Source organism: Gobio gobio (genome assembly GCF_949357685.1).
Source record: "Gobio gobio genome assembly, chromosome: 9".
NCBI lineage: Eukaryota > Metazoa > Chordata > Actinopteri > Cypriniformes > Gobionidae > Gobio > Gobio gobio.
Window position 1 is genome coordinate 46,231,083 of NC_137115.1, and position 27,427 is coordinate 46,258,509.

At 37.8% G+C, this 27,427-nt stretch overlaps 1 protein-coding gene across 50 annotated transcripts in view; it reads left to right on the plus strand.

Annotated features, from left to right (window-relative positions):
- mef2aa (myocyte enhancer factor 2aa) overlaps nucleotides 1–26,080 on the plus strand; it is a 103,054-nt gene extending 76,974 nt beyond the window's left edge. For 10 of the 50 annotated variants that reach the window (XM_079825971.1, XM_079825972.1, XM_079825965.1 and 7 more), the window contains 5 exons: nucleotides 14,167–14,354; nucleotides 17,038–17,064; nucleotides 19,708–19,825; nucleotides 20,255–20,378; nucleotides 22,247–26,080. In XM_079825971.1, coding sequence (XP_079682097.1) covers nucleotides 14,167–14,354; nucleotides 17,038–17,064; nucleotides 19,708–19,825; nucleotides 20,255–20,378; nucleotides 22,247–22,601 — 812 coding nt within the window. In that variant the 3' untranslated portion in view covers nucleotides 22,602–26,080. The remainder of the gene's footprint in view (nucleotides 1–14,166; nucleotides 14,355–17,037; nucleotides 17,065–19,707; nucleotides 19,826–20,254; nucleotides 20,379–22,246) is intronic. The other 40 variants (XM_079825978.1, XM_079825986.1, XM_079826009.1 and 37 more) reach the window with 5 other exon arrangements.
- Nucleotides 26,081–27,427: the final 1,347 nt, after the last annotated feature.

The following is a 27,427-nucleotide window of genomic DNA, read 5'->3' on the forward strand; positions in this document are numbered from 1 at the left end:
ACAAGTGTTAAATGCATGTTTTTCTACACTGGACACATTAGTCATCCTTTTATCTCTGTTGCTATGTAGGAGGGAGGCATGATCATAGTAGAGTGCAAAAACACTGCTGCGCTGCATCGCTGCAAAATGTTTGATGTTCCAACAACACCTATTACTGACCTCAACAATACCCAAACAACACTCGCCCTCCACAGACCAGCACACACTCTCTGGAGGTTGAATTTGACAGCGCAAATGCTGCTTGAAATCATGATGGCAAGATTTGATTGGGATTATCTTGTGCAATTGATTTAGGGGAGATTCCGATATTCAGATTTGTTTAAATTAAATTTTTTATAGTTTCTGTGAATGCTTGCCTTTTCATTACCTTTGATGTAAAACTGAAAAGGTCTGGACTCACTGGGCCAAATTAATTCAGTGTTAGTGTTGATCAGTTGTACATGCTATATAATGCTTGATGCAGAGAAGTGCATATAATCTGTTCGAAAACAGAAAACGCTCTTAATTAATTGACAAGTATCAAAGGGAGTTAGATACACACTACTTTTTGGGTCAGCACAATTTTTTTTGTGTGAAAAGTCTCATATTTGCTCAACAAGCCTGCATTTATTTAAAAACAAAAAACAAAGCAGCAATATTCTGAAATAATATTATAGTTTAACCCTCTGAAGTCTGAGCTGTTTTGGGGCCCTGCTCTGTGCTTTTTTCAGTTACTTAGAAACATATTAATGGCAAAAGTGTCATTACACTGTATTCAGCACAAACTGGGCTACCATAATATGAGCAACATGTATGTACTTGCTTGAATTTTTGAGAGAATAACGTTTATGCATGGTTTTTGAAAAAACAAAAAATGTAATACACTGAATTAAGGCCTCAAAACACACAATAGATATGTGTCCACAAGACTTTTGACTAATGGGTGTTGTTGCCTAGAGTTTTTGCTTCAAACTGATGTGAGAATCATTGTGCCTGCTCATTCACATAAAACAATATATTTATTTAAATTTTGTAAGACACTTTTTCTTTACAAAGGCCGTATGCGAAGAGGTGTGAATGATCATGAATAATGCTGTGAATCACACCTGAGAGACAAAAGAACCCATAATGAGCCGCATAATGATGTATAATGAATGAGCCTTATGTATGTGACGGAGCAACAGGACAAAATAAATATATTTTGTTGTAGTTTATTTAGAATATAGTTAACAAAGGCACATTACAAAGGCCTATTTAATTTTAAATTATCAAAAGATTTGACATTACTATTTTAATGTTTTTGAAAGAAGTCTCATGCTAAAAAACTGTAATATTGTGACACTGAAATACAAATAACTGAATAATTGGTAATGATAAATTTTATAAGTAAAATATTTGGGATTTAAAACAACATCTATTACATCTGCACAACAATAACCGCTTTCTATTTTATTAAATTTTTAAAAAGTAATGCATTTTTGTTATGGCAAAAATTTCAACAGCCATTATTTCAGTCTCTAGTGTCACATGATCCTTCAGAAATCATTCTAATATGCTGATTTGGTGCTCAAGAAACTTTTCTTATTATCATCAATGTTAGAAACAGTTGTGCTGCTTAATATTTTTGTGGAAATTGTGCTACCTTTTTTTCAGGATTTTGATGAATAGCATTTATTTGATGTATTTTTCTAGCAATATAAAAGTATTTACTGTCACATTTGATCAATTTAATGCATCCTTGCTAAATAAAGCTATTAATTTATTTTAAAATAAATCTTATTGACCACAAACTTTTGAACAGTATTGTTTATAATGTAACTTATGTATACTAGGGGTGGGAGAAAAGGTCAATGCATCGATTTATCGCGATTCGTTATCCAACGATTCAGAATCGATTCTCAAAAATTCAGAATCGATTCTGTGTTCAATTCAAACGGCCACTTCACCACTGTGCGCGCGCGCGGTCACCGGCCAAACAGAACCACCCGTTGATAGGCGAACGTTCGTATGCTGGTGAATTGCCTTCGTTGAAGATAAAATGGACAAACTACGACCTGCTCAGGGGCACTTTTCCCAGTGAGAGGGTTAAACACCCACACGTTTTATGCAGTTTTTGCATTTCTAAATTAAGTTCATATTTCCAACAAACGAAATTCTGAGCCAAAATAACGAAGTGGTGCTCAAGTAGGCTATACGGCGCTTTCCTTGCCATTAATGATTATTAATAACACTCCTATGTCTCCGATGCTGTGGCCGGGACATACATTTTTGGAATGACTTATTGAATATTGCTGAACTACTGCACAATGTTTCAAACGAATGGAAAATTCTGAACAAAGACTTCGTTTTGACAAGTGATTCGTTAAATGTCTCTAACATGACTGTTGCAGCTCTGCAAGTTTTCTCATGTGAGATGTTATGCGCACACACTGAATTTGTCTTCTCAGCGAGCGCTAAAGTTGTTTTTCTTCTGCATTAGCCTATGTTTTAAAGATTTTTTTTGTGGCTCTAACCAAAGTAAACCTTTTTTTTGTAAAAATGTTCTAAAGAAACTAAACAGTTCTCAATTTACAACTAAGTGTGACAATTTTTCATTCTTAATGATTGTTCTTTGCAATTGTATATATGGCTTATCATGTTTCATTCAGAGCTTGTTAATCTTGAATATAACTTTGTTAATAAAATAAAAGTATTGAAAGAAATCTTCATAATCATTTTTAATATGGCGATACTGTCAAATAGATATTCTAACTAAAAACAAAACAAATATTAGCTCCAATTTTGGTTAAAATGTAAAGTTCATGTATTTGCACAGCAGGATAATTTGTCACCAAAAATGTATGTTAAGAATCGTTTTGGGAATTGGATCGTTACTCCCAGAATCGGAATCGGATCGAATCGTCAAGTGCCTTAAGATTCCCACCCCTGATGTATACAGTTCAGAAAGTACAAGTACATTTTATTTTCTGCCAGGCAAAAGTTGTCAGCCCACTTAGATAAGTAATATCACACTTCTGCTCAACAAACCACAATTTGTGAGAACATTCACGTCCATAGCACAAACTGTGTATGATACACACCAAAGCTTTATAATTAGAATTAAGGGTTTGTTTAAATCCCAAAGTATGAGATGATGAGCAATAGTTCTTCTTACCTTAGCAGGCAGTTTCACTCCTTAAAATTCTGCAACATCGAAATGTGTTTGACACGCTAAAGGGAGCAGAGCGCTGTGTGTGAATGCTGGCCTGTCACACGCATGTACCCACACACTTGGAGATAAAAGATGCAGATGGTTAATCATCTCATTTTGTGCATCTCATTAGGTGGCATGCTGGGTACCCTCACAGAGCTCACAGTGCCAAGCGGTGTCGGCTCCAGCCCTGCGGGTTAGTCCTCTGGGGTGACTGCACCAGCTCCTGTGTCAATAGCTGTTTCGCTTTGCAGGGGTTTCTGAATCCGGTTTCTGTTTTTATGATTGATATGGTTGATTTGTAAGAGAGGGTATCTTTTTTCAGGAAGTATGTCGCCCTCTTTCTTTGTCCTGACGGAGTAGCACCATCTTTACCCCTGTGATCAGATAAGCGGTTCACCCTCAGTCGTTTCTCCTCTGCTTGGAGTATAACTGGCATGTTACAGTAGCACACCACCCCCTTCTCTCTCTTGATATTTGGAAATCTAGGCCAACCCGTTATGAGCCAGTGATGGATGTTGAAGTGACTCTGCCCTTTATGAGGACATCAGAAGGATATTATCAAAGGTTTTTTTTTCTATGACTTCTCATGAAAAAAAATATTAGCATATAACAATTATCATTCACAGAAAACCTCAAGAGGTTGTGTCACAGGCCACTGAGCTGCATTTTCACACCCAGATGGAAGAGCATTAAGTTGTGCCAGTGCTGACTTGTGGGTTCGGGTGTTTGATAAAGCGGGTGTAAACAGTCATGTGATGATTGAAAATGGCGGCAGCTGCGAGAGTCTCTGCCCTGCTGCTTGTGTGTACACACACTGTCAAGTCACCAAGGACGCACGCAAGGTCATGTGTCCAACTGTTTCTCCCTGACAGTTACAAATACAAGGGTTGCCTCCATTCTCTAGTGGGCCGCTCTGTCTATGTCAGCTGTAGACCAGGGCTACTTTTTCAACATTACAAAGCATCCAAGCACAAGAGCATGACTGCTGGAACAACAGGCCGTGAGATTCATGCTCTCTTACATGATCTTGAAGATTTCTCCTGCCCTAATTTGCTGTTTTTTCCTTCTGGAAAACTTGGCACTGGTATACTTCAAGCAAAATCAAAGAATGATGTGATGTCATTTTTTGCATACTCAGACCAAGTTCGAAACAGCCTGCCAAAGCAAACTTTCTAGAAAAGTTCACTCTGGCTGGTAAACACCTTCGAACTAGCATCAGTCTCTGGCTATTTAATTGGTAAGTGTGCTATGGGTAAGTGTGCTTCATAGACATAGAAATCTTCTCTTGTTCATTTCTTCTGTTCAGTCCATCGAGGTTTGCTTAAGAGCTGCCTGTTTTAAAGAAGTTTATTGTATAAAGTGCTATTTAAACAGACATGACTTGCAAACATATCCACGTCGCTAGGATCAGATGCTTTCTTAACTGCCGTTTTCTCACCTGGCATTTTTGCTGCGTGATTATTTTGTGAAATATGCGGCTTTCTAGCAGCGTGGGTGGATTCGGTATGTTCCCTAACAGTATACCGCTGCTCAGGTATTTCAAACTTCTTTTAACCTCTAATCGATGAACAAAAAGGAATGTAGTTGTGACTATATCGGGGCCTTAAAAGTCAACCACAAATATTATGTAGTGCAGGTGAAGATTAGATGCATCTTAGGCCCTGTTTACACCTGGTATTAAGATGTGTTTTGGTCAATCGGATCACAAGTGCACAACGCTAAATACAGGTGTAAATGGGGTCTAAAACGTTTTGAGCTTGTCCACTTTCGACCACTTCCAGAGGTAGTCGAAAATGCATTTGACCGGATTCCTTTCTAGTGTAGACGCTCATGTGTTCGAACAGCCTCAAAAGACCGCCTACTGACCTAATGCACACACATTATGGGAAGCAGACTAGACAGATGGGATATAAAGATCCAAGTTTGATTTGAAGACGAAAAACGTGCCAAGCACAATGTTCTCTCACCATTCCTGATTTCTAACACGCACACACCATGTTCTTCGTGGTCGGAGCAGAAACAAAAGCTGCTGTTCTCCGTAAAAAAAACATACATTTACCCGTCCATAGACCCTCCCTTCAAATAAATTAGGACAGAAGTAGTTGAAAGAGGACAAAAGAAACACCAGGTGTAAACGGGAATGCGTCTCCCTCGTCTACTTGTGATCCTATCGACCAAAGCGTGTCTTTATACCAGGTGTATACAGGGCCTCAGCAAGAAGTTCATTTTTGTCTTTGTGTCTGTGTGTGTACGAAACGGTTAACTGTTCCAGCAGCTGATTCAGACAGGCAGGTAAATAAACTCAGCATTTCCTTTAAGTCCTCGACCCCCTGTCTCCCTCCCTCCCGGCCCCCTCGAGTTTCCTTCCCCCTATTGACAGGTGCATCTGTTTTCCTGGTACTGTGGCAGTCCTTATACGGCAGGCGTAAGCCTGCTAAATGCCTGACCCAGCAGAACCCTGCAAGCATTCGGACCATGACATCCCTCTACGACTGTTGTGCACAATGACCAGGCAACCTGTCATAAGCATTCTGTGGCAGTGAGAGGCAGAGCCAGGTGGTATTTAACCATCTTTTTGCCAACTACACACACATACACAGACATGCTCTTACCGAGTGCTAAATGTCCAAGACTCTCTTGATTGAATGTACACAGTGGGAGATAATATTGGCTTTTGGCTATGAGATCATGTACAGTATAGCACTCAGAGCCTTTTGGTAATGAATACCTCAGAGTACTTTTTCAGTAACATGGAGCAGAATTCATTGCTATTATGCACCCGATGCCTCTCATCAGTCTTTTGAATAATTGTCAGACATTACTGAGCCAGTCCCCACTAGCATAGTCCTTCTGCGGCTGTAGTGCAGAGTATCTCTTTAGAATCAATATTTAGAGATTTGAAACAAGGATGTCGATACATAAAAAAATGACACCCGGGGCTTAGCCTATTAGTGCCATATCATGATGCGAAAATACCTAAACCATTTAAATCAAAATCCAATATTTTAAAGGAATTTTAACATGGTATTGTAGAAAAATGCATGAACAAAAAATTTACCATTTGTTTTAACTAATTATGTTCATTAACGTTCTAATGAAAAACATTATTAAATAATGAAACATATTATAATATAATAAATTATGGAAGTATTGTGAAAATTATATATTTTAATATTTTAAATGTATTAATAAAAATCAAATGTTATAAAATATAAATGTAATATATAATTTTTTGTTGTATATATATATAATTTTAATTAAATATATTATTAAATGTTAATGCATTCTGAGAGAATTATGAAAATTATGTATTCTAAATATAAAATGTAATTAATAAATACATTTATTATCAAGTCTTTATAAGTTTGCATTTCGACTGTTATTACAGTATTTTATTATGAGGTGACAAAGGTCATCAGTTTAAATATACATTACATTTTATTATTTTAATGGACAATTATTTTATTCACCCGTACTGTACGGTGCTAATATAACCTCCATTTCTGCACGGAGCGGGTGCAAAGACTTTTCCCATAGGTACACATATAGCAGCAGAAGTGAGAGGGGGAAGCAAAGTATAGCTCAGAGAGAGCGGGCGCAGTCCCGTGAAACTGTCGCAGATGAGTGATGGAGAAATGGAGTGTGTGAATGTGTGCAGGGATGGCGCCCTGTGCCGCCCATGGGAATGCTGCCGTCTTTGCAATCATCACTAATGCTAGACTTCGCCACAAGTTTTGACTTTGGGAGAGAAATGCTATGAGAAATGCTTTGAATGTTTAAGCTTGTTATTAATTAATATACTTTTGGGCAACACTTTATTTTAAATACATTTTAAGGTAATGTAGTTACGCTTTGCTACATGTACTTAGCATAGTAATAATTATATAATGCATAATTTCAATAAATTCACCTTATTTGAGTAAGCACAATGTAACTACGTCAGTAGTGTAACCTACTTTTGTATTGTGTAGTTTGTTTATCAATTACACATAAATAATGCAATAATTTGTGCCTATAAATAATGCTATTAATGTGCACTTCTAAATCAGCCAGAGCTATCATTTGGGGCTACAGGTTTAATCATGGCCAGGCCTGTATCTGGGTATCTGGGGTGTATTTAAGGTACTGGACGTACAGTGCTTAGTTGACAGAGGCATTATGGGGTGTGGCAAGGAGCGTGTGCCCAGAGGTCTCAGGCCTTTGGCTCTGGTGTCACATTGCGCAGCCTTTGGCTCTCTGATCACATAGCGCAGCTGTTGTTTGTTCCAAACAGCCTCGACCAGCGTGGCTGCCTTGGAGAGGAACCACTTTAGTGCTCCTGTCAGATGGCCATTCCTTGCATACTTCTGATTTTTCACAAGCAGAAGGCACAGGGAGAGCAGGGACATCTCCGAGCAGAGCCTGCAGGAATGCAGCTCACAGCACACTTCCTCTGCTCTTTCCCCTGTGTAGAGCGACCTCATATTGCCTGAATGAGTTCAGCGGAGTGCTCTGATCACCAGTTAAGCCAAAGGAATGGTGAAGAGGATCCAAAACGTTAATCCAAGCACATACACCGGCTCTCCTCTTTAGGGAAAAAATCTTTTTCATCATGTTGACATGCCCAGCTGGGGTGCAAATGAATCTTTTTGTTCGTGAAATATCAGGCTCGTGTTGTAGCACGATTCTTTCTCTTTCGAAGCAATCCGGTGTTACCTAACTATGTACAGTTGCTGGAGGTCAGGATGAATCATCAGCACTGTGAAACAAAATGGCTTAGTTTCCTCTCAGAGTTCTCTGATATGGAAGCTCAGCACGCTTCCAGCTGAATATTTGGTTTCGGATCATCTTCGTTTCAGATTTTATTGTGTTGTTGACTTGTGCAGGGAACAGAAGGCCTAGTTTCTGTCAAATTACCCAGATCTCGTTGTTGACTAACAAATCATTGGCACTGTTTTTCTATTGACGCAAGAGAAAAATCTCTCTTCCCACATGGTAATTTTCTCAAATCAATCCAGGCGCGGGCTTTAGCAGTCGTTATACAAAGTATAACAACATTTTATTGATGAATTTTGTTATTGTTTTATTATTTAATTATATACATCTATGTATATATTTATATTGTTTAGTTTTATTTCATATGTTTTAATGTTATTATATATTATTATTTTGAAAGAATAATTCTATTAATTCTGAAATCTGAATGCGAAATATCACAAGTTTAGTACATTTTAAGCCTGAATGAAGCAACTCGCTCTTGCTTAGCATTTTCAGTCCTGCAGAGAGTACCCTCCAGATTTAGTTAAAATTTCCTGTCAGTTGTCCCAGCTTACTTCAACGTCTGTCCTGTCCGTGTGTTTATTTGTGTGTATGTTAAGGAAGAATGGAGACCGCCCAGCACAAACCACTTATGGCTGAAGAGCCCGCAACTCCAGAAGGTGAACAAGTCCTTGATGCTTTGTGCTCAGTCTCCTTTTATCCGAGATATCTCATCTTCATCTTAACAGCACCACTTCTTAGGTCTGTCAAAGGGATTGTGCTTCAGAGTTGGAAAACTGGGTGTACCGAACATGTTAGGACCTTGTGTTTTCTAATAATAGTAGAGTGTTAAGTATTAAAGAGCTAAATTGCCATATTTCATTCGGTGTGTTCAAGCAGCAAAGTTGCTGGTTTGGCAGCTATCTTAATTTAATTAAAAGTCAAACGATATGAAGTCTTGTAAAAGTTAGATGTGCTTTCATCATGGGATAGCAGAAGTGTGGCAGATACATTAGAAGAGCCGATCCCACACATTCAATTAGTGCATTGCAAAAAAAATTGGCACTACTAGTTGATGTGTTAAAGACACCTTGTTCAAGCTGACAAGAGCAAATTCTCAGCTTTGCAGATTACGGCAAAGTTCACAGTGCGTGATCGTGCACAAAGAGGAAGTGATGCAAACGTAATGGTTCCAGAAATACATGATCCGTGTTTTGATGAGCACCAATTAGCAATCTGATGAGCCGATCTTTGAGGCGATCTCGAATTCAGTTTTGAGTACACGGATGTGCTTCAGGACCTTCACTGTTAAAAACGAGGGTTTGTTTGGAGTTGTATGTCTGTTATGCAATGTGCCTAGAAGCTGCACAGCTTCCTTCATTAATACTGAAGAATTATAGGCTGGTTTCTCAAAAGTGTGTTTATGTTCCAGGTACTTCTCTATATCTTGAGGTCCACGCCATCCCACTCCAGTGCTACCAGTCTTTTTTTCTTTTTTTTCAAGATTCCTCATGGAGGCATTACAAATGATATTTATTTTTTGTACAAAAGGGTTCTCCAAGTAAAATATGAATTGGATCTTTTGGCACCAGCAGTTGGAACTCTTTTCCCAGCTCACATTGTTCCTGTGCATGATTTCCGGAGCCAAAACAATATGGCTGCACCCGTTAAAGAGGTACTGTTCAGCCTCATTAATTAAGACTATAATTAGAATTTGGACTCTGTTCCTCTTAATCTATTAGGGAAGCGAAGCTTTGATTCTGAAATCCATTAGTCTTTTCTCATTCATGCATACTTTGCCCCTTTGAAGACACCATGTTGCTCAAGGTAATGATGACTTATAAATGGTTAGGACTTATCTGGTGGTTTTTTATCAAAACAGCCTTGCTCTGAAAAGAAACAAATTATTTGTTTTGTAAAAGCGGGTCATTATGTAACCATGCTCCCAACGGATCATGCATTACTCAGAGCTGAGCGAGAGACTTATTTTATGAGGGTAAGCAGCATTGTTCAAGACAGCGATGTAATAAGGCATTACTCCTCTGTATTGTGTGTTCATTTAGGAATCGTGACACTGGGTTCACTCGGTTGGGTATGAGAGGATTCAATGTGGGACTTACATAGACATGGTGTTTCAAGAGCAAGAGGGGTGGGGACACTGCTTACAGCTCAGAATGAGAGCAGCTTATGTCTCAGTAGGGCCTCAGTTACACATTCCGCCTTTTTGAGAACAGGCGCCTTTTTCAGAAATTGGGAGCATTTCAACGTAATGATATCATCCTCCCTCCTTTTGATCATTATCAGAGTAATGCACTGCCGCTGTGCTTTTTTACAGTAATTACAAGATATTTTCCTCCCTCTCACCGCAGGTTCACACACTCCAGTGCTCACATTCATCTTATATTTCCTGTCAATTGAATAAACATTTACAGTACCATCCAAAAGTTAAGTCATACGCATTCCTTATTAGTACTTTTCTCCGTATTAGCCATCAAAGTAATCAAAGTATTAAATAATGCAGATTATATTTATGCGTCTCATTTTATATTTAATTATATGAAATGCTTTTTGCAGGGGGAAATTATGTGAATTATGCAGTTCATATATAAACTATATTTCCAAAAGTATTGGGACACCCCTCCAAATCATTGAGTTCAGGTGTTCCAATCACTTCCATGGCCACAGGTGTATAAAATCAAGCACCTAGGCATGCAGATGCTTCTACAAATATTTGTGAAAGAATGGGTCGCTCTCAGGAGCTCAGTGAATTCAAGCGTGGTACCGTGATAAGTTGCCACCTGTGCAATATGTCCATTCATGAAGTTTCCTCACTACTAAATATTCCATGGTCAACTGTTAGTGGTATTAAGTGGAAGCAATTGGAAACAACAGCAACGCAGCCATGAAGTGGTAGGCCACGTAAAATCAAAGAGGGGGGTCAGGGGTCATTCATATATATATACAGGGAGTGCAGAATTATTAGGCACGTTGATTTTCTGATCATATTTTTCCAGGCACATTTGACCAATTCCAAACCACAGTAATCCTAATAACTACTATTGATTTAGTATTTAATAATGTATAAGTGATATATAATTGTTCATGAAGGCTGGAAATGAAAATCACCTTATATTCAGGTGTGCAGAATTATTAGGCATGTTTTCTTTTACAGATAAATTGAGCCAAAAAAGAGATTTAACTCAGACTGAAAAGTCAAAAAGTATTAAATGCCCATGAGAAGGATGCAATACTAATGCAATACTAGACATTGCAGTTAAGGCATGACCATTGGTCAGTGAAATGCTCGTTGGGTCAGCAGGATCTGACAAAAACAGGTGGTGAAGAAAAGACACCTGTTAACTGCAAAAGAATTAAGAATTAAGGTGAAGAATTAAGGGTGAAACCATCAGGAACCCTTTAGTTTCCAGCGCCACCATTTTCCAAAGCTGCAACCTACCTGGAGTCTCCAGAAGTGCAAGGTGTCAGGATCTCAGAGACTTCAGTTAGGTAAAGAATCCTAAAAAATGACCCCCACTAGATAAGAATCACAAGCTGAAGTGTTGTAAAATACATGAAGAAGGTTTTTTTATAGGCTTTATGGACAGATAGGTTGAGAGTGACTCTTGAAGGACCAGCACCACATCCTCTAGTACCACTGTTTGAAGAATTCATCTTCCAGAATCTGGCAGTACGTTTTGGGAGTTCATTTTTAGTCCATCTCTGCAAAACGGACTTCAGGATGGACTAAAATGAACTCCCAAAACGTACTGCCAGATTCTGGAAGATGAATTCTTCAAACAGTGGTACTAGAGGATGTGGTGCTGGTCCTTCAAGAGTCACTCTCAACCTATAAAACCTATAAAGCCTATAAAAAAGCAGGCTTCATGTATTTTACAACACTTCAGCTTATGATTCTTATCTAGTGGGGGTCATTTTTTAGGATTCTTTACCTAACTGAAGTCTCTGAGATCCTGAAACCTTGCACTTCTGGAGACTCCAGGTAGGTTGCAGCTCTGGAAAATGGTGGCGCTGGAGACTAAAGGGTTCCTGATGATTTCACCCTTAATTCTTCACCTTAATTCTTAATTCTTTTGCGGTTAATAGGTGTCTTTTCTCCGCCACATGGTTTTGTCTGACCCTGCTGACCCAACGAGCATTTCACTGTCCAATGGTCATGCCTTAACTGCAATGTCTAGTATTGCATTAGTATTGCATCCTTCTCATGGGCATTTAATACTTTTTGACTTTTCAGTCTGAGTTAAATCTCTTTTTTGGCTCAATTTATCTGTAAAAGAAAACATGCCTAATAATTCTGCACACCTGAATATAAGGTGATTTTCATTTCCAGCCTTCATGAACAATTATATATCACTTATACATTATTAAATACTAAATCAATAGTAGTTATTAGGATTACTGTGGTTTGGAATTGGTCAAATGTGCCTGGAAAAATATGATCAGAAAATCAACGTGCCTAATAATTCTGCACTCCCTGTATATATATATATTATGTCACTTTGGATAAGAGCATCTGCAAAATGAATAAATGTTAATGTTCTACTTGCCAAATTTAATGAAAGGTATTTATTGTTCCCAGACAATTGATGAAACAGCTGGTGCAGTGCTAAAGTTTTTAATTACAACCTGCAAAAATAGGTTTGCTTTTGTTTGCTAATCCAAGTTAGATGGGTGATATTCATTGGGTTTTGTAAGTTAACTGCATGCAGATTTCGCTTCAACTGAGGTTCTATTACAATCTAGGAACAAAATCTTGTAAATTGTCTGAGACGTGACCTGGTGAGTAGTGCACTTGCACCGACATGTCATGTGCGGGTGACCCTAGTTCAAATCTTGCTTGTATTATTTTCCGAACACAGTTCTCTCAATTGTTTCCTGCCTGTTTATGAGTATTTCTGTCCATAGAAATAGCCAAACAATAAAAAGCATATATTAAAAGTTGAGCTGTGAGCATTACGTGTATGTGTCCCTCTCTGCAGAGGCGTGTTTTAACAGAGAGACAGTAAGTGCAGGTCTCTGCTCTCTGTCTCTCTGATGACGGCCTTCTCTCTCGCTGTCCCACAGCAAGCCCCCACAGGAAATGAGCATTGGGTGGGGGGCAGAAAAAGCCCCATGACTAACATTTAATCAAGCTGCTGTTATGGTAAAAACACACACGGAAATGACATATGCACAGTTCCAAGCAAATGGCAATGAAATGGACCTTTTCTCGAAACCAGAAGACATTGCACTTGTTTGCCTGATGGTTGTTGTTTAGTTGCTCAGCATTTTTCATACTGACGAGAGAAAACATTGAAACAGAGACCTTACGGGCGATTTTGCTTTTGGGTTTGAATGTCGGCCAATTGTAATTCCTGTGTTTGTCTTTGGAGGTTACACATTGTGTGAGTAAATGACCCGTGATTGTTAGAGAATATTTCAGATGGTTGTGTGAAGGAACTTGCTAACAATGCGAGCCAGCAGATGGTAGAAAGACATCTTTGTAAAGCTCTAACGTTCACATGAAACCAGAAACCACCGCAATATATATAGTATAGGGGTGTGAGGTCAGTCAGGTGCAGACTTGATGGATTAGCCTGTTCGTTCTCATGTGATGACATCATCCGCGCCCAAACTTTTCAGTATTTGTTGTTGATGTTCTACAGACTGCCGTTCCTCTCACTGTGCTTTTTGGGGTAATTGCCGCATATGCTAACATTTAACATGCAAATTTCGAATGCATCCCGTTCAGCAGGCGAAAGTTCCAAATAAAAGTATCTGTAGTTCAGTTTCAAACTAGGAATGGCAAAGTACAGCAGATGTAAACGTACCATTGACACTCCACCAAAGTTTTTAGATTTGTTCTCCAAAATGGCACTTTAATTGCCTTTGATAGCAGTGAATGGCTGCACTCAGTTGTAATGACTTTAGCCATTCCTTCTTAAAGAGCTCAAGTCACACTACATTTGTTAAACTGAATTGCTTTCCTCATCCTGGGACACACAAAGACAGCTTTGACGCTATTGTACACCAACAGAACCAAAGGCTCATCAATTTCAAAATTTATGTTTTATTTTCGTTAATGTCTGGGATAATTACTAGAACTTTCCCAGAGGGTCGGGAACACTTAACGTTGCGTGCTATGAGATTCTACGATTGCAGCTGGGAAATGGCATGCCGTCCAATCGACTGATAGCTGTTGGGTATTGGTTGATTAGAGCACAATCCCATGATGCTTTTCGCCCATATGTGTGTCTCAGCAGGAAACGGCTTCGTTAACCCGAGGGGCTCGCCGGGGCTTCTGGGTACAACCAGCGGGAACGGACTGGGTAAAGTCATGACTGCGAAGTCATCGCCGCCACCGGGGGGCAACATGGGCATTGGTAGCCGCAAGCCAGACTTGAGAGTCGTCATCCCCCCATCCAGCAAGGGCATGATGCCACCCCTGGTGAGTATAAAAGAAAAGATTCTGCATTCACACATCCACAAGATTGTTGCTCCAAATCAATGTTGATCAGCACACGCAAGCGTTTGGAGTGAAATGGTCTTTAGATCAGTTCGCTGACAGTGAAATTAAACTGAAACAGTGTCAGCTACACAGCAAGCAGAGCAACGGAGCGAGATATCCGATATCCAGGTACCCTCACTCCTTCTATTATTCATCTAGAAATTAGAGGGCCTCTCAAATGATTATAATTAAGGTGCAGAGAGCTCTGGCCACATTCAGCACCTGAGGCTACACCCAGCCATCAGCCTCATTAATCACTGCAATATGAAATGGGAAGCGGAAATAAAGAATATTATTATTATATTTAAATATGGTCAATAATTTGTTCGTTTCAGCTGTAGAAGCTGCTCGGGTTTCTTCTACAGCACTGCGTGTGCACCGAGTCTTGTTTGGTAAATAGAGTTGGGGTTACGCAGGGCTCTCTTAGCTCAGTGTAAATATACATATGCATGCGAGTGTATGGAATACCACGCCAGCATCTGGAAGCGGTACAGTTTCTTACCCACCATGAATCAAAACAAATCCCACATGCCAAGCTCGTGGCATCTGAAGTCATCAGTAGTAAGGAGCCCAGAGGATTATTCATTTGTGTATATTTGCGTTTATGGAGAGTGTCCTTTTATGTGTGTGTGTGTGTGTGTGTGTGTGTGAATGAACTGCCTCAGTCAGACAGACTAAGGCAGGGCCTGTGAGTGTGCCTGCAGACAGGCTGTCATTAGAACATAATGGTATTAAATTAATCACATCGCAGTGTGACAGAGTGGGGATGAAGGCTTAATCAGAAGCCCATAGTGTGAGCCAGATAATATCTTGTCGCCCTTGTCGCGTCTCCCCACTGTTATTGATTGAGTGCTGGTATTAAGACAGCACTGGCCTGGCACTACTGAGAAGAAAGCTCAGCGTCCTCAATACTGTACAACTCCATGCTGTCAGCTGGCTTCGAACAAAGGGATATATGCATATACATATGCAATAAGAGACACCGTAATGCCAGTAAAAAGAAAGTGAAACAATGAAGAAGAAGAAGAAGAAGAAGAAGAAGAAGAAGAAGAAGAAAAAGCTGGTTACATTTGGGTCAAAAGTGTTGAGTGAAACTTTCAAGTACTAAATGATATATCGAGATAAACTGAATTACAGAGTTGACTAGCACTGCAAATATATATATTTAAGAAAGAGAGAGAGAAAGTTTTATTTGTTCTATATAAATTCTCTCGATATATAATTTAGTACTTGAAAGTTTCGCTGAACACTTTTGGCCCATATGTAACCTTTTTTTCTTCTTCATTTTTTCAAAAAAACACTTTTTTTATGGTATTACAGTGTCTCTTATTGCATATGTATATGCATATATCCCATATATATTAGTGTTGTCAAATAAAATTGTTGTGATTAATCACGTCTAACATAAAAGTTTGTTTATATAATATATGTCTATATATAAATATACAGTAAAACCAAAATTGATTCAGACACCCTCAACATTTTCTCACATTATCACAGTTTATTCGCTATAGTTTAGAAAATGGTAATAAAATATGACAAGAACTGTCAGAACAAGTTCATCTTGATAATGTCAGATAACTTTGATAGAAAGGTATGTAATGGATTACAGTCAACCAATCAGCTGTCAGCTGTTAAATTTAAGTAAGCAATTGGATAATACCAATTTAGGTCAACCAATCACCAAGCAATGCTTCATTTTGTTCAGTCTGTGGGGTAAAAGGTCGCATTAGCAATTAAAGAAAAAACACTTAAGCAAAACATGGTCAGGTCAAAGTGTCTGAATAATTTTGGTCCCAAATTTCTATCAATTTTACTGCTAGTCCACTGTATGAATAATTTTTGGGTATAAATAATATGTCAAAGTTTACTTTATTTCGCTATCCTCACTTACATAAGTGAACTATAGTGTCCTGTACCCACTAGTAAAAGATTATATCTGGTGTCTGAATAATTTTTGGTTTGACTGTATATCACATATTTGTGTATATGTACATATATATACACACAAACAGACACAACTTATTTCCGGCTAATAGTGTGTATATATATTCTCACATGGTCTTAGCTACATTTTCTACCTCTCATTTAATCTAGTGTTTACTATTCCACTCTTGTAAATAATCAATTAAATCAAGTGGAGGACTGTGCCAATGGAAGCAAAATGATTGATGGAGCTATTGGACACACAAGCTCATGTATGGATGAGTGTCTGAGGTGAAGGGTTAAGCACATTCTAGCCATGAGGTCAAGCTTCTCAATGATTTGTTTTTGCCCCTAAGGACTTAAAAACCCCACTACTTTACTACTATCCTTACTCCACTATTACTCTCCTTTTGTTTAGCATTTTGCACCTAATTGCTGTGTTGTACAAACCACATGGCCATGAGGAATGAAAACGTTGTGTATTTAGTGCCAACAAATTTGACTTTTCATTTGAATTTGACTCCGAATTTGAATTTCCAGTTTTATTGCAAGTAACCTGAGGCAGCGTTCGGTTCACGCTTCAGTCTCTGAATTTGAATAAGTTGGTTTTAAAGGCACGTCCTGGTGAGAACTGCTCAGCTTAGGTGTGCCACCTGGCTCTTTACTGACAGCATCGTATGCTCTTTTCTGTTGGAAGCAGTCGGAAGAGGAAGAGATGGAGTTGGTGAGTTTCACAGAATGCCTTGAGAAGACTGATACAGCATTGAGTTTGGTTTTAAAATCACACTGCTTTAACTGGCAGCGCCACACTGAGCTTAGTGAGATGATTCCACTGCTTGCGATGAAGATACACTAAACCCAACATGAACTGGATGAACTCATGAGTGTTGTGTGGATGTCTGGTCTGCGTTGTGTGTGACTCACACTGCATGTACTGAGCCTTTTTAAGGAAGTTTTAAAGAGCCACAGTATGTTCTGAAATGTATGTGTATGTGTTTGTGCTAAAAGAAGAGTGCTGTGGGTGTATTTGAAGAAGAAAAGGAAAATGATAAATCCACAGAATCCCCAAAGATGCAATCATTAGTAATTATTTAATATTCCCCTAAGACCTCACCAATGGTATTAGTTTTATTATTAAAGCAACATAAAAGCTTGGATCAATCAAAGCAGAACGTTAAGAAACACAATTCTAGCAGTTAACATATTTGAGTGTTACCCAAATTCTTATTCTCTCGTGTTTCTTGTTTTTTGGCCAGGGCAGTGATTGCTTTACTTAAGATGATGTTAAAATGAAATCGAGTCCAAAATGATGACATCAGTCGAGGAGATCGCCAAATGCCTTCAGAGAAAATATTTTCACTAGCAAAAGAAAGTAATGTGAATGCATTTTACAATATTGAAACACCACTGTACAATATTGAAAGACCACGGTTCTGTAGCATCTATATTCCATATTAGTTGAGAGACCGTGCACTATGTAACATTTTTTCAGTAAAATATCCAAAAACCACTTGGCCAGTGTTATATATTTTGTTCAGTTGAGTACTTACAATATCCCAAATGTTTCCAACTATTTGTAAATCGTGAGAAATTGAACCGGGATGTGTAAGGGAGTCGCCTGTCGATTGCGTCATATCTGCGCTACCCTCGGTTTCATCAGAACGCACAGAGTAACGTCATAACATCATTTTCAACACACTCAGGTGTACATGATAAACAGAGCTGCGTTACCTCATATTCATGACCGGAAAAGCGGAAGTGGCACCGCCGACTGTGGCATAATAAAAGTCCCGCTGCTCACGAGGCGTGTGTTGCGTTCATCTTATTAACAATCGCTCCAGCCTTGCTCTGCTCCCACAACACTCGGTCCTACTCTGCTTTATACTACAGTAACGTTAATAATCACATCCATGAACATGATTTCTGCCCGAGTCCTATCTCGATTATTTTCCACTGGCTGTGAGCTGAAAACCGCGTGTCCCAAGATTCTGCGCTCAAACTTGGTGTCATCAAACTACGCCTTTGTTTTCAACAGGCGACCTACAGCGGACGGAAAAGTTACGTAGTGCACCTTTTAATGTCCCTCTCAAACTCTGTATGTAGATTGAATATTCATCTACCTCAGCTAATGAGCAAAATTGCTTTGAATTGAATCTGTATTTTCAAGTAATTTTTTTCCCTCTAAGTGTGTGTGCGTTGTGTGCGTGTGTGTGTGTGGTTCAGGAATACCCTACATTATGGGGACAAAAAGTCCCCACAAAGATGGCAATATCCAAACATTTATTTGGTCGCCATAAGGAAAACAATTTTGAAAATCTAAAAATTGCAGAAAGTTATCTGTGATGGGTAGGGTTAGGGTTAGGGGATATACTATACAGTGGGTGTGTGTTTGTGTGTCTGCGCTCTGCATGTTTGGCTTGGGGTGACTATTTAATTTCACTGCATGCTGGATGCTACTTGGATTAGAGATTTACCTTATTCAGTACATCATAGTGTAATATTAATATCAGTTGTGTCTCCTATACAGCAGTGACATTAAATGGAGAGCAATTAAAGACGTTTCTTTAGGCCTACTGCCTCTCATTTTTCTCTTGAGAAAAAGAACAAATTTATCTCATGCATCTCTCCAGAGTTTCAGAAAAGATCACAACAATGTCTCAAACTGCTTTATCAAGATAAAGTCTTCAATCAAACTCGGTTCAATATAAACTAAAATATTTCTCAGCAAATTCTACCATTTCCTCATAATTGTATAGCTCTATACTCTTGCTATGTCAACAATTGTTTTTAGTTTTAAGGTAATTTAGTAGAAACATCTTTAGTAGAAACAAACATGACATTCCCAGTAAGTGAACCTGAGCACCCTCATCTTTTTCATCTCAAAACTGTGTTCACACTGAAGAAAGTTCTGATCTGAAAGTTTCTGAGGCTCTCAGGCAATCAGATGTCCTATAAGCGAGTTTCATAGGTGTTTGGTTTTTCTTGACGATTTTCCTATATGTATTCTTGTGCTTAAGTCAACACAGGTCACTGTATATTCCTTAGCAAAACTTAGCAGTGAATTTGTATACAGGTATACCACGTTTAGGAGGCATTGTAGTGTCTTAATTTATATGATATTTTATTATATTGTCCAGGGGCTTCTGAATTAAAGCTGTTTAACTGATACCATCCTGCAAAACGATTTGATTTATTTCTAGAATGAATCTGCAGCGCCTCTTATTGGTGCAAAATGGTATTACCACATCATTTCCACCAAATCACACTATTCTAATGACAGTGCTTCACATGGTTGGATAGAGTTTGCATGCCTGTCTGTGATGGGATTTCTATCTCATTAACTTTGTGTATTTGGTCCTGTGTGCAGAACACTCAGAGGATAAGCAGTTCCCAGGCTCTGGCCACACCGGTGGTCTCCATCACCACCCCGAGTCTGCCACCACAAGGCCTGGTCTACTCAGGCATGCCCACTGCCTACAACTCTGGTGAGTATAACACACACACACACACACACACACACACACACACACACACACACACACACACACACACACACACACACACACACACACACACACACACACACACACACACACACACACACACACACACACACACACACACACACACACACACACACACACACACACACACACACACACACACACACACAGACTCCTACAGTAATTATTTGCTTTGTAATGTATGCATTCATTCATGGTTTGATTTCATTTTAATTCTTCTATGAGTGGCTTAATAAAAGAGGAAGACCCTACATTTCATGACACCATCCAGCTCCGAGCTCAATAATAAACATAACAAAAATACTTGAAACGCTCTGCTGTGTGAGTGCAGAGGTGTTTGAGTGACTCATAAACTCTGTTGTTGATTGTTGTTGTGTTGTTTTGCTGTAGAATACTCCCTGAGCAGTGCTGAGCTCTCCTCTCTGCAAGGCTTTGGCTCTCCAGGGCTCTCTATAGGCTCAATGTCGGCATGGCAACAGCATCAACTGGGCCAGGCAGCTCTCAGCTCGCTGGTGTGAGTAACATAGATGTGTGCAGTCACACACAGGCGCACACACACAGATTCGCAGAACACTAACACATGTGCCAGGGCATGAGGTCAAATGCCTTCTTAGTTGCCATACTTTTTCATTTTTTTATTTTGTTGAAAGCAAAATGGAAGGATGGATGGATGCCCAGGTCATATTTCACTCAAAAAATTTAAATAAAACAATATAAAACCATATTTTGCTTAAAACTGAAGTATTTTTTATGTTATAATACTAGAGACAGTTATATGCAGAATTTTGTAATGTTTTCCTGAAATAAGGTCATATCTTATAGGTCATATCTTAATATTTTGTGTCATTGTGCTTCTCAAGTAAATGCATTTTGTTTTAAAAATACTGAGCCAGAATTTATTTATTACATTTTATTTGTTTGTTTGTTTGTTTGTTTAATAATTTATTTATTTATTTATTCTTTCATTTATTAAATTGTATTTGATTTTATTTATTTTGTTTTATTTATTTTATTTTTTGCAGAATAAAGGGCCAAAAATTACACACTTCATTTTTAGAGAAAATTTTATTTTATGGACATGAGTTAAACCAAATTTAATAAATATTTATCTTGATAGTATTTATATTCATTTAAATAAATAAAAAAAGAATATTGTGAATTACATTTAAAAAAAATGGAAGACATCAAGACACAATGGCAGGGACAACATGCTTAATTGTTATCAAAGTAATGTCACCATCTAATAAATCTTAATGGTCCTAAAATAGGCTTCTTTTTCTTTTCTTTTTTAGATAGATAGATAACAAAACAACTGAGTTACAGAGCTCTATACATTTTAATTGTTGTGAAGGTAATTTCACCATCTATTAAATCCTAAAATAGGCTTCTTTTTCTTTTCTCTTTTTTATTTTTTAAATGGATAGATAACAAAACAACTGAGTTATAGAGTGCTGTACATTTATATAATTATATATCTGTATAGTTTCACTGTAACAGAAGAGTGCATGGCTCACAGACAGAAAAAAAGAATCTGAAAAAGAAAGACTAAAATGTTTCCAGAGCCTGTGAATGAAAGCTTTCATTTAAACGCAGTGGTTGTGCCATCCAAACATTAGTGAACTGTTTTTGACATTCTGCCAGGCATGCTCTAATTAGATACCACCCTCTAAAATGATTCAGGTGCTGTTATTGCTGCAAGTGCCATTGAGTAAACAGATGGAGGGTGGGATATCATTATTGGGATATCTGGGTCTCTATTTTAGCGTCACATAGTTGCACATAACTTAAACAGTTTATATATATATATATATATATATATATATATATATATATATATATATATATATATATATATATATATATATATATATATATATATATATATATATATATATATATATATATATATATATATATATATATTTATATATATATATATATATATATATTTATATATATATACCGTATTTATTAATCTAAATAACATTAAACTAATGTTAACAAATACATATTTTGATTTTAATAATGTATTAGTAAATGTTGAAATTAACATTAACTAAGATTAATATATGCTGTAGAGGTATTGTTCATTCTTAGTTCATGTTAAGTAATGTCAACAAATGAAAGTAACACTTTATTTTAAGGTGACGTAGGTACACGTAAGTAATAACAGTACATTATGCATAATTACAAGTAACTAACCACAACCCTATAGTAAGTACATGTAGTTAATCGATATTACTCAGTACTTATTTGAGTAATTACGATGTAACTATGTCACCTTAAAATAAAGTGTGACCCAAATGAAACCTTATTGTCAAGTGTTAGCATTTTATGCACTTGTGGTAATTTGCCATTTTGTATTTTCCACTCTTTGTTCAGAGGTGGCGGCCACTTACCTCAGGGCTCAAATCTCTCCATCAACACCAGCCAGAATCTCAACATTAAATCCGAGCCCATCTCTCCACCACGTGAGCGCGTCACCTCGTCCGGCTTCCCGCCCCAGCAGCAGCAGCAGCAGCAGCAGCAGCAGCCTCCCTCTGGCCGTCCAGACATGGGCCGCTCGCCCGTCGACAGCCTCAGCTCCTCCTGCTCCTCCTACGATGGAAGCGACCGAGAGGATCACAGGCCCGATTTCCACTCTCCTCTCGGCCTGGGTCGACCACCGGCCGCCGGGGGCGAAGAGAGGGAAAGCCCCACGGTCAAGCGCATGCGCATGGACACCTGGGTGACATAAAGCTGTCTGGAGCTTGACAGCCAGTCGGTCACACGCAGGGCTGGGCAGGGGGAAAGGGAGAGAGGAGTGACAGCAGGGAGGGTCATTATTGTTATTATTCTATTGTTATAATTTAATGTCATTTCACTTTTTTTGTAAGTAGGTGGACGGGGAAAGACATCGAAAATGTCCTGACATATCGGAGTTTAACAGATGAGAGGAGAGAGAGAGAAAGAGAGAGAGAGAAATTCTCTAGTCGAGCAGTCAGAATGAATGGTGTACTCACAAAACAGGTGTTATCAGGTACTTGATGCAAATTGCATTGTGCGAGAGTCCAATGTATGAAGAAAACGATAATTGTTGTCACTGGTGCAGTTTGACACTTGTAGCTGTTTTCACTGTTGAATTTACAAACAATCAAAGAAAGTTTAGGGGCGGCTTTCTGTCCGAAGGCTCCTGCCTGTTGGGCTCATGTATTAAACAATCTGTATCTGCACTCGCCCTTATATGAAGTATATCACTTATTAATTTATTTAAAGGTATTTGATGATAGATTCCAATCAGTTTTTTTTAATTTTTTTTATGAGGGAAGGCTTGTATCTAAAATGAGATCACATTTCACCTCAGTTAAGACATTAAGTCAAAGAAATGAAAATGTCTCTAAATTTAGACTGGTTGTCAATTAAATAAAAAAAAAAAATCATTTTGTTTGCCATTTTTAACAAATAGGAAGAGAAAAGGTAGCCGTCATTGGTCATTGTACATTCATGCAGCTCCAACAACTCAATGGTAACGCAAGCCAAAGCCTCTATGTAATTTTGTCGTACTGTAGGTTGGGAATTTTCAGCATTTCTCTCTCGATGTTTGTTTCATATTAGTTCTGTCATAGTGTGCGTTGTTACAAACCTTGGAAAACGATTAACATGCAAAGCAGATCTTGAAACGATATCTAAAGCCATGAACACTTGCTGTTCTGTTTGTAAATTTAAAGATTTGAGCCAAACCTTTTTTTCTTTTGTTATGTACATAGCAACTTTAATATATATCACTTTTGGTGTAAGTACGTATGTATTGTACCTTCACCAGATTCAAGAAAAAGTATATTTTTGTGGATTACTGCCAAGTTTACAAGGCGAGATCCTTATTAAGTAGAGTATTCACTGGTTAATATTTACTATTTTGTTAACTATACTGTACTTTCTTCAAATCTGACTATTACTGGTAATAATCAAAGTGTTTTTTTTTTTGTTTTTTTTGTCCAAGAAGGTCATTTTTGGGTCGTTTACCCTTTAATGGTGGTGAATGTCTGTCCATAAGAAATTGTAACAACAGAGCTGTATGATTCAGGCTCAGCTGTCTATTTTGTTTTGTAAAATGATACTCGTCATGCTAAGAAAAAAATATGGTTGCATTTCTTACAAGTGTTTTGTGAGGGATTAGCCTGCAGCTGCTGAACACACTGCCTACTTTAACCCATCACGGCTTAGATGCACTATTCATCGAGATCCAGTACAGGACACATTTCTCTTTACAGACGTTAAGAAAGCTCATTTCGTCGAAATTCATTTTCACAAATTGTAAATACCATATCTTTTAGTAACCCTAATTCATACCTACATGCATACTATGTACAGAACACCTTTCAAGTTATTTTGTGAATTGGCTCATCTATAGATTTCCTAATGTAAAGGAGACACCTTAAGGAGGCATCGGTCGCAACGTTCTGTATTGCTGGACAAGAGGGGGTGCTGTAGCTTTCTCCGGCGTCGCGTTTCGCTCCGTGTGTGTGTGCGCAAATCTTCATGTGCGGCTGTTTGTTTGGTAGCAGTGGCCTCCGGCTTGCATCACACCGTGCTGCTCCTCAGGTGGCAAAGCGTCAGGGGATTCAGCAGCTAAAGATGGAATTACTAGACAATGCAAACAAACTTGGACATGATATCTCTACTGGATTGCACAAAAAGTTTGTATGATTGAGTTTGCCATCGGACGCTTTCCTTTTCAGATTTGTTATGTATTCGGTCAGTGTGCACAAAACCCCCCTCCTGCCCTCTTGAGCACCACAGCAACTGGCAATAAGCTGATATTAATCTATGCAGTCCCCAACCCACACATAGCCAGGAGCACAAAGCATTGACATTGAAAGTGGAATTCTTAATAAAAAATCAAATAAATTGAGAGATCACGCATATTATACTATATACATGCCCATTAATCATACAATGTTGCCTAGTTCATGAATGAGAAAATGACTGTTAACCTTTTGTCCTTAAGTGCTTGCGTGTTAAAGAGATGGTTCACCCCACAATTCTGTCATCATTTACTCATCAAGTCTTGAAGATATGTTTCATTAAAGGAGAGACATAAAGGGTGAACTATCCCTTTAACAAACAAAGGCACACTGACTAAATATGACAACCACAAGAGCCATGCAAACACTGCTTTAGGTATAGCTTTAGATTTAATCTCAGATGCGCAAGCTTTGTTGTCTCAGCACTTGGAAACCCATTAGAAAGTTTTACGATGTCTGTCAAAATCATTTAGAGTCGATCGCAATCAAAGCTTTTCAGGGTAGACAAGCAATAATGCCAGCCCGGTGTTCTGAAAGCACTGAGGATTAAACACATGCAGGATTTTCACACTGCGGTGAATGCACACACAAACACTCGACATTAGTGCTTGATTAGGAATCAGGGAGTTTCTCTGCTACATGCACAATTAGAGCCTTATTCCAAAGAGTTGCTGGTGTTCGGAATCGAATCTGATATCACTCATCGCATTTTGAATTCATCGAAGCAAAATCACCCTCACGTCAGGGGTCCCTGTAAATGCACACCAGAAATACATAAGAGATCTGAAGGGAGGAGGCAGATCCTTTGCTGCGGGGGGGCCGCGTCACAAACTGTTGAATGTGAAAGGAAGGGATAAAGAGGAAACAACAATTGTTTGTTGCTTACTTTCTTCACTTTGCTGTGCAAGAGTACACTGCTTTGCTTTATGGCTTTTCTAAATCAGAATGATGTATTTGGTAATTGTTTGTAGTTACTAGTTCACTTCAAGAAGCTGTTTGCGGTTTGGACGCTCAAACCGTTTGGCGGCACAAGCTGGACTTTGTTGCCATAACTGAAACGAGATGTTTCAAAAAAAAAAAAAAAAAAAAAAAGGACGACGACAACAACAACAACAAAAAAAGAGTAAAACATGAGAGAGAACTTTAAGTTAATCTGCATTATATTTCCCTTGAATGTGTTGTTTTATCTTCATTATACAATATTCTAGTGAACTTTTTATTGAATGACTAAGATATTATGCTAGAGATTGTTGTACAAATTTGTATTCTGCATTCACTAAAGTAAAGATATTGGCTTTTATTGTGTAACATAGGTTCTCTCGCTTATTCTGTGCAAACTGAAGTGAACAGTTCTTTGAATTTGAGTAGACTTTGTCCACATGTGAAGTCCCAAACATTAGAATCTGTCCGCTTTATTAAAAACCTCATTGTACCCTCAAATACTCACTCTATGTGCCTTCATACTGCATCCCTGAGAAACACACAGCCAGTGCACATGGAACTTCAGTCTAGAAGTTGGTTAATATTTTGCCCATGATCTAGTTTAGGCTTTTATTAAACATATAGACAATAGAAAATAGAACAGTTATTTGAAATTAAATGTATTTGTTTATATATATATATATATATTACAATCAACTCGGATGTTCAACTTAAACTACATTAAACTGACTTAAAAAAAAAAGAGTTGAATCTTGTATAACTTGTAAAAAAAGTTGAAAATTGCTTAACTTATGTTAATGAGTTAAAGATATAAAAAAACATAGGCATTGATCATATTATTTTTTACAGTGTATGATTAATTTTATACGCATACTGTATGAAGTCCTGAAGAAGCACTTTAAGTTTATGGGAAATTTGTGAAACAAGCTGAGTAAAATAAAAGTATATAGAACTCTTTTTATATAGAACCAGCCTAAAACTTGGGCGTGCCAATTTAATAATAAAGAAGTTACAGCACATCATTTTAAAGGTAAATTCTTGTTATTAACTAATTTTTGAGTCACAAATACCAATACATTTTCTAAAGGTTTCAGATAAAAATATATATGTGTATGTATGTATATATATATATATGTGAGTGAGTGAGTGAGTACTCAAATATACATAATAATTATACACAGTGCACACACACACACACACACACACACACATATATACTTTGTTTTCTTGTCACATTAAAATAGTTGTATAAATACATTTAATAAATATAAATAAAATTCTTGTCACATTAAAATAGCTTAATACATGTTTTATATGCTTTATACATGCTGATTACACCACTAAATTACTACATGCTACAATAACAATAAGGAATTAAAATAAAATACTAAACCCAGAAAATCAAAATTTTTATTAACTCATAAATTGAAAACATTTTTGTTTTGCGTTTCATGTGTTTCAACCATAGACCGTAAAAAAATACTGTTTCATAAGGTTCATAATAAGGTTTCAACTAATAGATCCAGACAAAATGTGAGCACACGTCATTGACCAATATACATGCAATATGAAAAGGATCCAGCAGGTGGCACTGAATTTGTGAGCACACGTCATTGACCAATATACATGCAATATGAAAAGGATCCAGCAGGTGGCACTGAATTTGCATGCAGATAAGTATCTGAACGATACAAGCATAGCAGGTTCAATCCCAAGATGCATTGGAAAAGAAATAGTTATTTCAGAATTCAGATAAACAAAACACAAAAACCCCGCGACCAACCAAATTATACATACATACATACATACATACATACATACATACATACATACATAC